Source organism: Mustela lutreola, chromosome 2, assembly GCF_030435805.1.
Source record: "Mustela lutreola isolate mMusLut2 chromosome 2, mMusLut2.pri, whole genome shotgun sequence".
In the NCBI taxonomy this organism is placed as follows: domain Eukaryota; kingdom Metazoa; phylum Chordata; class Mammalia; order Carnivora; family Mustelidae; genus Mustela; species Mustela lutreola.
Window position 1 is genome coordinate 7,774,888 of NC_081291.1, and position 10,419 is coordinate 7,785,306.

The window sequence follows — 10,419 nt, forward strand, 5'->3', positions numbered from 1 at the left end:
TGGTTTCTCAGAGCCTCTGACCTAGGTCAAGTTCCTGGCCTTCAGAGGGCTTGCCTTTGAACCTAATTACATGTGTATTTTGTGATCATTCATTCCAGCTCTCTGAGTGTCATGCCTGTTCCTCACTGTGTCTGAACACCTCACTTCAGGTCTGATAAAACAGCCATTTGAGAACTACTTGTTGGAAGCATTAAAGCCTGGAGGCTAGAAAAATGACTTTACACCCTCCTAAAACAATTTTACCTTGAGGCCTCAAACCTGACACATCCCCAAACATGGTTACTTCTCTTCTATACCTGCAGCCTCCTCAAAGCTTCTCTACCCCTGGCTGCTGATTAAGGTTGAAGCCACACAGGAACATTCCGAAATCTCTGCCCTCCTTATCTCATCAGTCTTCTCACTGTGGATCCGACCTCTCCATTCCCACAGCCTCATCCAAACTGGTGTCTTCTCGCCTGCCTAATGCAATAGCTGCCTCACCTTTCCAACGCACTCCAGTCGGCAGCCACCTATGCCCATGTAGCTTCCAGAGCCATTGACTTTCAAATGGGAACTTAACCATGACCCGCAGCAGCCTGTCACTCAGCACGGTTGTAATACTGCTTCAGCATCTGGCTTCCCCGCGGAGGTGCCCCAGTTTACCCCGGGGTGTGGGGGTGGGAGGCTGAGGGGTTCTGGGATGCCAGTCTTTCAGTGTTCAAACTGGGACTGTCCTGGGGAAAACCAGGACGAGTTGGTCACCCTACTCCCAGGCTGTAATTTCCACGAGGGCGGGGATCATCTGGGGCCTGTTCATGACCCTAGCCCCTTTGATACCTAGCGCAACAGCTGTCTTTGCAGAGTTAGAAAGGGAGTGTCGATACTCACCTTTGTTGGTCCAGCAAGTTTACATGCCCAGTCGGTGTTCAAGTACCATTTTTGCAGGTAAGAAACTGTTCACCTTGCTTTGCTGAATCAGTTGAAACCTGACCTCAAGACCAGGGTTCTAACCCTTGTAGAAGGAAACACCACTCTGGGATAGGCTGTGTGGCTTCTGGCAACCGGATTACATGCAAATTCCTTTTGACTCTAGATTAGATCGCTGTTTCTGGAACTTTCACTGATAGACACACTGATCCCACGGGACCTCCTGTCCCTTCTCACACACAGGGTTAGCGCACACTGTGGCTGCTTAGTGTCCACTAGAGTTGAATCTAAACCCTACCACTTTGTGGCCACATGACCTTGGGCAAGTCACTTCCCTGAACCTCTGATCTGTAAAGAACGCAGGCTTTGCCTTCCTAGCTCACAGCACTCTTGAGGATCAAGTAATGTGCAAAAAACCGCAAATGCTAAAAGGGTGTCCAGATACTGTTTTCAGTTCTTAGTCCTTCCCCACCCATTCAATGCACCCAATGCAGATTTATTTTCTTGTTCCAATAAAACCTTAGAAGAGGACCAAGGAAGCGGTGCGACCAAGACAACCTTCAGGTGACTTGAGTGAATGAAGCTGTGAGACGGGAGGTTAAGGTTTTCCCTGGAAAGGAAGGAATCAAACGTCTCCTCGCTAAGCCCCTTGGGAGAGCCTGGGACATTCCTGACAGCAGAGACCACACTTCGTTCCTCTTTGCTCCACACTCCCAGTACAAATAGCTCATTGCCTTAAGGAGAGAGCCAGGCCGTATATTGCCTTCACAGGGATTGTTCAGAAGAGGAGACCAGGTTCCAGCGAGCCCTCTGCCTAAGAAAATTCCCAAGAGCCCCTTTTGTCCTTTTAATACCCCAGCACCTAAATAAAAGGCTCAGTCTGTGCAACTGAAGCGCATAAAAATGACCGGATAGATTTTCACCGATTTGAAAGGCATGTTGGGGATGGTTTGCCTGAAAATAGAACTCCAGGGAGACCTAAAAGAGAGGTGTCAAGGAGTTAGGTCATTGTCTTCAAAGCAGCCCTACGTGACAAAGTGAGCCCTGTGTGGCTTGCCCACGGGGAGACAGATGCCCTACATGTCAAGATGCCATGGGCAGAGATAACGAACTGGTTTCAAATTCAAACTCAAAATCAAGGACTTGAGTACGTTTCCAAAGAGTCCCTTCTGTCCCCAGGTTTGAGATCTCCAGCTGACAGCCCGGGTGGAAGACACTAGTTAGTTTGTTCTTTATTTTCATTGGAAAGTTATAGGGTTACTTATCAACAAAATGACTATCCAGGGCAGAGATATCCAGTGGTTTCTATGTACAGGCCCATCCCTGGGGTCCACACCTCCACAGGAGCCTCACCCCAGAGGCCTCAGCTGGCTCCTTCCCAGGCCTCCAGGAACCAACCACAAAGACACAAGGAACAAAAACCCCACCTGACCTCAGCACCTGTTTTCACCCCAAAGGGAGGTGGCAGCTGCTGGTTGGGGACCCAGGCCTACTCTCAGAGTAGTGGGTGCAGAGGCCTCTCTCCTGGGAGCCTGCCTTTCATGCACCCCCTTCCCAGGAAGGCTCTCTTGGACATTCCTGGGACAACTCTGACAGGCTCATGGGTTTCTGCTGTGGCCTTCTTTTCTTTCTAGTTGTCATCTGAACACTGAGGCACCTCAGCCTCCCATCTTGAAGGATAAGCATTTGCACTGCTGCCTTTTCTTTTGTCCCTGTTTTTGTACAAAAACAACAATACTCTCGATCAGACCATTTTTTTGCCCAAGAAACACAAGTGGCTCAACAGGTACAGTTCTGCTGGTCGATCTGCTTCCGGCAGGGCTCCATGGTGACAGCAACACCCACCCCGCTCCGGCCAGATGTCATGTGGGTCACCTCACTCCAGGTGTCTGTGTCTGGGTCGTAACACTCCACACTGTCCAGGAACGTGTGACCGTCGTAGCCTCCTGTAGGGGGAGCAGAGGAGACAGTCACCCCCTCTGAAGGGAGAGGAAAGAAAGAGGGAGAAGGAACTGCAAGAAGCCCTCCTATGGGGATCTGAGCCTGACCCCAAAGATGGGGTTAATCAGGCTTCTCCACCCAGGTCCCCGCCCCCAGGGCCTCACCGAGAACGTAGATCCTGCCCTGGTGCACAGTAATCCCCAGGGCACTTCGCCGATGCTTCATGGGAGCTACAAAAGTCCACGTTTCTGTCTCGACGTCATAGCGCTCCACGCTGTTCAGCTGGTCCTGACCATCGTAGCCCCCCGCAGCATAGATGCAGTTGTGCAAGACACAGACTCCTAAACCGTACCATGCAAAGAGAGTGATTCCAGGGCCTGGCGCTGGGGGCCCCAGGCACTGCCTTCTTGGGGGCACCCTCCCCTCTCCCCTCTTCTGGGGCACCCTTCAGAGAAGAGCTCAGACGGTTAGGATCTAGCTCTCCTGGGTGTGCCACAGGGTTTAAAACTGAAACAGGAAGCCTCCCACAGGCCTTGCCGAGTTTCATTCCCCAGGGTTGGGGGGGTGTTCCTCCACGCTCCCTTCCTGGCAGCCCCCACCCACCTGCCCCACTTCGGATGGTGTTCATGGGTGTGATCATTCGCCACTCATCTCTCTCTGGGTAGTAACACTCGGCTGAGTTGAGGCGGTTTGTTCCATCGAAGCCCCCGACGGCATAGAGCAAACGGTTGAGGACAGCCACCCCTACCCCGATCCTTCGAGTCAGCATTGGGGCCACCAAGTGCCACTCGTCCCGCTCTGGCTCATACCTGCAAGGGCATAGTAACAATGACAATGGTGACCATAGCTGCCCTGTATGGAACACGATGCCCCGACATGCCGCCTGTTCTTTATGCACTTGAACTCTTTACTCCTCGTAGCGTGTCTCTGAGGAAACAGGTTCACAGCCATCATCTGCTCAAGGTTACCTGCACGTCTGCTGGACGCTGAGGGTGGATCCACCATACACCACTGCCAGGCCCTATGCTGCGTGTTGTTAGTGCCCCCAAAACCCTCTTAGCCTGTTGGACAGGTGGTCCTCATTATCATCTCCCACTTCCCCATCACCTTCAGATGACAAGACAGAAGCACAGAGGGATGAAATGGCATGTCCCGGGGTCACCGTGGAGGTGGGGCTGGGGGTCTGACCCAGGCTTCTAGGACACCAGAATCCTAATTCTAACAACTAGGCTGGTTTCTGTCAAAGTGTGCTGTTTGTTTAAAATTCCCATTCCCTAGCCCCGCTCCAAACTCACTGATGCCAGATCTCTAGCAGTGGACTAGGAAGTTTGTTTTAACAAGTTCTCCAGCTGAGTACTGTATCCTGGATCATGCTTCTAGAAGAGGAGAAGGCGAAGGACTGACTGTGCAAAAGTTGAAAGTCAAAACTGCTCAGCCTCTTAACACAGGGTCACCATGCAGTTGTGCAGGTTGTGCACTGCACAAGGAGTCACCTTCCACATAGAAGATCTCATATATCCGTTTATTACGGCAGTTTGGGGGCAGATGGCAGTAAGGTGTCATGCTGTAATAAAATTGGCAATTTACAACATCTTCAAACTGACAGAACTCCTTCCAAATCTGCAGGAGTTGTATGGGTTTGTGACAGCCCTGTAAGCAATTCCCAGGCCCAGACACATCATCCAACGTCACTGACCACAAATCTCCCATGGATTTAGCCTCACCTGAGGCTTCCACTCCCTGAAGGCAGAGTGCAGAGACAGGTACCTAACAATAGGGGGAATCCCCAAATCCCAGTGGGTTAGTACCTGTTAGCAATGGGAACCTCAGAGCTCACTTCTCTGGGCCCTGCCACTCACCTCTCCACGCTGTTGTGGTGGATGCAGCCATGGGAGCCACCAACGGCATAGATGTGGCCATCGATGACCCCAACCCCAATCCGATTGCGCGGTACACTCATGGGGGCACAGGGTGACCACTGGTTGGTCATGGGGTTATAGCAGTCCAGGGCATTGGAGTCGGTGTTGCCATCGGGCGAGTTGTTCCGGCCGCCCACAGCATACAGCAGGCCACCCACGACGCAGCCGGCCAGGCCACTACGAGGCACCTGCAGGTCTGCCAGTCGGAGCCAGGTGCCGTCACTGGGGTTGTAGGCCTCCAGGTAGCTGAGCGACTGGCGGAAGTAGCCGCCGGCGGTGTAGATGAGCCGGCCGACTTTGGGCGCCCGACAGGGCATCACCTGCGTGGGCTTATGCAAGGTGAGCTCCTGGAAGATCTTGACTAGGTAGTCCTTGCAGCGGGAGTCCGACTGCAAGATCTCACACTTCTGCAGCTGCATCTGCAGGAAGTGGGGTGTGAGCGAGTGGCAGCGCACAGCACGGAGCAGCGCCTGCACGTAGAAGCGCCGCTGCTCGCAGTCATACTTGACCCAGTTGATGCAGGCGTGGAAGACCTCGGACTCGCAGCGCACGTTCAGATCGTCTCGGCTGATGAGCGTCACCAGCTGGCAATGGGACAGGTTGAAGAACTCCTCTTGCTTGGCCACCTGCGGAGGGCATTACTGTGACAGGCTGACTCCCCATGACAGCAGTATGACTGCGGACAGGTCACTCCACCTGCCTCTCACAACCTCAGTCTCCTATTTTGTAAAACGGGGATTCAAACAGTGTGAACCTCATAGCTTGGGACGATTAGAGTTAATACTCCACGGGAGGCATATACTACCCAAGTACTCAGGCAAATGGGCAAAGACACAATGTACTTTGTACCTTTTTGTATCATTTTGTGCTTGAACTACAAGATTGTTACCTTTTTTTTTTTTAATTTTTAGAAGATTTTATTTATTTATTTGACAGACAGAGATCACAAGTAGGCAGAGAGGCAAGCAGGAGTGGGGGAGAAGCAGGTCCCCTGCTGAGGAGAAAGCCCACTGGATCCCAGGACCCTGAGATCATGACCCCAGCCGAAGATAGAGGCTTAACACACTGAGCCACCCAGGTGCCGCAATTGTTACTTTTTAAACAAAATTACTTTTTCAAAAGGGCAGATTGACTAAAAAGGAAAAAATAATAGCCACAGAATATCCTAGAAAAAGTGTAGGCTCTAAAGAAAGAAGGCTGAGCTGCAACTTGGCCCCCTGTTTCTAACTAGGTGATCTTGGGCAATGCTCCGTGCCTTGGTTTTCCTCCTCTATTAGCAGCTACCTCACAGCTGGGCTACTCCTAGGGCATACAGGGCCCCAGGCAAATATTTCCTGTCAGGCACCAGTCTATATAAATAATTTCAGTTGCCCCTCATCAGCAGGTCACCAACACTCTGGTACCCCAAGCCCACGCAATCCCTTTAAAGAAACACCGCACAGGCCTGCGGGAAAGCCCAGCTCACAGACCACCTTTCTGGAAGCCAGAGGCCCTAGGACTACTGCCAGCCTCCTCAGGGCATCTGGTCAACCCCACACGTGGGGTAGGGGGAAGGAGAACATCAGCCCTTAAGGAGAGAAACAGAAACCAGGACAGTATCTACCTCAGCTGATCCCAGCCACTGGGGGAGGACTTTGAAAACTTCCAGGAGGGCCCTCTAAAGCATGGGACTCCCTAAGGCACGGGGCCTGGGGTATAGCCCTGTTGGGCCACAGCTAAGGGTGGTGCTTCCTCATAGGATAGTGGGGAAAATCCCATGATTTGAAGAATGGAAATCACTCAGAACAAGGGTAGGCCCACAGCAAGTGCTCAAAAACCCTTATTATTATTGTCATCCCCAAGGGCACAACCTCTAGTGCCCGCCACCCACGAATCTGGGCTCATCATTGCGATTTTACAAGGAATCGCTGATTTTCTGCTCACAACTTCCTCCACTTAAAAACGAAAATGAAACCAACAACAGTGTAAGGACAACACTGCGTGGACCAGAGGAAACATGCCTAAGGGTCACATGTGAGATAGGCAGCATGTCATGGGTGTTCAGTAAGTATCTGCAAACTGTGTGAAGCACTGGGCCCTCCTTTAGCACACCCCAGGGTTAAGCAGCTGTCAGCATTCGCTGCACCCTGTCCCTACTCTTGTTTCCAGAGAAGTCGGGGATAGACCCAGAAAGTTCTCACTTTCCTCAGCTGTTTCCCAGAGTCACCCCGATATACAGACTAGGACCTCAGAACCCAATTTTTCTCCAGCAACCTGACCTAACTCTTCACATGTCAAGGGAAGACAGGGATGTCTGTCCATCTGTCCCTGGTCCTTCTGATGCCACCCCCAAGCCCAGGCCCCAAGTCTCCTCCAGCCACTCACCTCTCCAAAGTGCATATAGATGTATTCGCGGGCGCGCTGGTGCAGCTCGGCACAGCCGATCTGTTCAGCGAAGTTGGCAATGCCAATGGCGTTGCTGGGGTCCAGCTGCTGCACGAGGAAGTCGCTGCAGGCGCGGACGACGCTGTCGATCTGGTACATGACGGCACCATTCATCACGTGGAGCACGCACTTCTCACCCATGGAGATGGAGGCCGTGTAGGCAAACTCAATGAGGCGCTCCATGACCTTGGGGTGGATGCCCTCAATGGACACCACCTCCATGCCCTGCTCCCGTAGCCCATTGGTGAACATGGCCTTGAAGACGGGGCTAGATGAAGCCAGCACCACCTTGTGAGCCATGAACTGGGCGGCTGGCGCGTCCTCGTATTTGACCTGCAGTGTGACATCACACAGCTGCTGGCTGAGCCGCAGCTCGTTCATAATGCCGAAGGCCTGCTTGGTGTGGTCCTCCAGCGTGTAGCTGAAGGTGCGGTTGCCGTGCTGGGAGGGCGTCACCTCGGCTTTGCACTCGGTGGAGGCGTACATCACCGTGTCCCCTGCCCCCTCAGGGCGCTGTGACCTCAGGGGAAGGAATCGGGTGCGGGCCCCAGCCCCGCTAGGCCTGGGTTCCGGCTGCATGGGGTTCCAGGTGACAAGGGACAACACCACCACTGGCACTCAGAGGCCTGGAGGAGGGAGAGCACAGGGCTGGGGGCAGGGCCTGGGGGTCAGGCCTCCTTTTTTTAAGATAAAGCGACTCCTAGACCAGTTTTCCTTCCCAAGCCCAGATGAAGCAATGTCCATTTGTGCTCATTAACTACCACATGGCCTCAGAGCCCAAGAGTCCATCCTAAAACACAGGTCAGACGATGTCTCCCCTCCCCCCCCACCGCCGCTCAGAATCCCCCCCCAACTCCCTATGGCATGAAGAGTAAAACGAAACTCTTGCAGTGTCCTACCCTATATACAGTCAGCCTCTGTCCGCCTCTTTCCTTTGCTCACTCTGTTCCACCTACCAGCTCTATCCCTTCCCAACAGAGCATTATCTAGCTCATTCACAGTATCTACTGTGTGCCAGGCACTGTTCTAGGCACTGGAGACATAGCAGAGGAGAAAGGCAGACATAAACTGTGCCGCCCTGGAGATGTCACCTGGGGAGGGATGGGCCATAAGTAAAATAAGCAAGACTTGAGGAGAAGTTGGGGTTGTGAAAAAAAAGTACAACAGCATTGTGACAGGGTGCCTTGGGGCAGTTAGTTTAGATCGGGTAGTCCAGGGCTGTGTTAGAGCTGAGACAAGAAGGATGTACATGTGAAAGGGGTTTTCCAGGCAGAGGGAATGGCAAGTTCAAAGGCTCAGAGGCAGAATGAGAGAGACCATCTGGAGAGTCAGAGAGAAGTTTAAGGAGCGATACATAGGTTTCCATGAAACCTGTGGAGTCTGGAGGGCCAGGGCAGGAGCTGTGTTTTGAAAGATCCGCTTTGAGAAGATGGGGATTTGCAAGAGGCCCTCCAGGTTCTCCACTGATCTTTCCCGGACTCACAGCAGAGTCATCTCCTCTCTATTTCATTTCCACCACAGCACTTGTCAGAAACCATAATGACCTCCACTGCTTGCTTGTTGAGGGATGGCCCATGTCTCTGGCCCTCAGCGGCAGGGCTTCTGAAGGCAGGGAGCCCTGTGTAGGTCAAGGCTGTGCCCACCCTCCCATGTGCCTCCCCCACGTCCTGCCTGGGGCCTGGCACTGCTCAGGGGTCAGTAAGCGAGCGGCTGGCTGGCTGCCCACTTCACTGTGCCTGCCACTTCACCCTCCTCCGCCGGGCCCAGGGCGCCGCTTGGCCGCCTCTCCCCGGCCGAGGCCCCTGTCCTGCCTCTTGATCTCTGGCCAGTCGGTCAACGGTGCCCCTAGGACACCGGGCACTTCTCCCCCACGAAGCGATCAGTGGGAGACTGCGCATGTCCTGCCGGAGCCGCCACCAAGGCCTGGAGAAGGGAGGAAGTGACCCCTGCCGTGCGGCCTTTTCACTGCCAACCCCAAGGCGCAGACCAACTCCCCAGCGCGCCGGACTCCCGGGCCCTCGGTCCGAGGGGCACTCCCTGGGCCTCTCGCCCCGCGTGCGTAGCTCCCGGGCCACCCCTCGGGTCGCGCCGTCCAACAAAAGCCGAGGACTCAGAGCCGCGCCCTCCTGGCCCTCCGCGAGGCCGCGGGAACCCCATGGCCACCGGACCCGCGGCGCCCCGTTCCCCGACCCCCGGGGCACTCCCGGCCCGCCGTTCGCACAGCCCGGGCGCAGGCCGCCTCACTCACCCCGCCATGGCCGCGCGCGAGCTCCGCCTCCGTCGCCCAGGCCCGGGCGCCTCCATCGCTGCGCCGGGGGGAGGCGTGGAGCGCGCGCAGGTCACCATGACTAAGCAGAGCCGGGCGCCGGCCGTGTCAGAATAAAAGTCCCCGCGGCCCCCGGCCTCCCGCGGCTGGGAGGGCAGAGGGGCCGCTCCCCCCGCCCCCGCCGCCAGTCACCAAGCTGCGCTGCCCCCGCGCGGCGACCACTCCGGCTGTCATTGCGGCGCGGCGCACCCAGTCGCGTGGTCCGAGCCGCCGGGAATCAGACCCTCGGGTTCGAGGCCCGGTGCGCCCCTGCCTGCACTGGAGATCGGTGGACAGCCCTAGCGGCCGGCGAGCTCACCTCGGCCGCCGCGTAGCCTTCTAGCTCTTGCCGCGGGGTGGGGATGCCCGGGGCACCAAGGCGGCTCCGGGCACAGTGGTGCCACCCGCGCGCAGAGCTTCCGGGAAACCCGAGGGTCCGCGTCCCGGCCGGGAGCGACTCCCGCTTAACTTTCGCTATGGCGCGTCAGCCGTCGGGGAACCTTGGCCCTGGGGCGGCGAGGCCTGCGGGGTCTTGGACGTCGGGGGCGGGGGGGGGGCGGCCTCCGATCGGCGGGGAAGGAGGCGGGGAGAGGGCGGAGAGGCGCGGTGGGGAAGGAGCCGCGATTCCCCGCCCTTCCCGCAGGTGCCCGGCACCCCTGGGCAAAGAGTGGGCGAGGGCGCAAGGCCGCGGGTTGGGTTGGAGTGGGGGGGGGCGGTCCGGTCTGTCCCCACTTCGCACTGTCCCTTCCACCGGCTCGATTTCGTCATCTCAGCTCATGACTCCACTCTCCGACCCGCTTTCCTCCCCCCTCCCCCGCCTTTTAAAAAAGATTTTATTTATCTCTGTCAGAGAGAGCAGAAGCAGGGGGAGCGGCAGGCAGAGGGAGAAGCAGGTTCCGCGCTGAGCAAGGATCCCAATGCCAG

General features: G+C 55.8%; 1 protein-coding gene across 3 annotated transcripts; it reads right to left on the reverse strand.

The window, feature by feature from the left end:
* Window positions 1-2,113: 2,113 nt before the first annotated feature.
* On the reverse strand, window positions 2,114-10,037 carry KEAP1 (kelch like ECH associated protein 1). Of its 3 annotated transcripts, none has more exons than XM_059159956.1 (6): window positions 9,815-10,037; window positions 7,131-7,816; window positions 4,707-5,392; window positions 3,451-3,656; window positions 3,012-3,188; window positions 2,114-2,852 (listed from the first exon to the last, which is right to left on the reverse strand). In XM_059159956.1, exons 2-6 carry the CDS (start codon window positions 7,767-7,769, stop codon window positions 2,686-2,688), a joined length of 1,875 nt encoding a protein of 624 aa, XP_059015939.1. In that variant the 5' UTR covers window positions 7,770-7,816; window positions 9,815-10,037; the 3' UTR covers window positions 2,114-2,685. The 3 variants fall into 3 exon arrangements, with proteins under 3 accessions (XP_059015939.1, XP_059015937.1, XP_059015940.1); XM_059159954.1 differs by lacking the exon at window positions 9,815-10,037 and adding an exon at window positions 9,439-9,594; XM_059159957.1 differs by lacking the exon at window positions 9,815-10,037 and adding an exon at window positions 9,439-9,582 and having other exon boundaries at window positions 7,131-7,838.
* Window positions 10,038-10,419: the final 382 nt, after the last annotated feature.

Excerpts from the sequence above, each read along its gene's own strand:
- KEAP1 (XM_059159956.1), bottom strand. The coding sequence starts at position 7,769 with ATGCAGCCGGAACCCAGGCCTAGCGGGGCTGGGGCCCGCACCCGATTC. Across the intron at positions 5,393-7,130 it reads TCTATATGCACTTTGGAGAG|GTGGCCAAGCAAGAGGAGTT; the intron begins GTGAGTGGCTGG and ends TGCCCTCCGCAG. Across the intron at positions 3,189-3,450 it reads CACCATCCGAAGTGGGGCAG|GAGTCTGTGTCTTGCACAAC; the intron begins GTGGGTGGGGGC and ends GGTACGGTTTAG.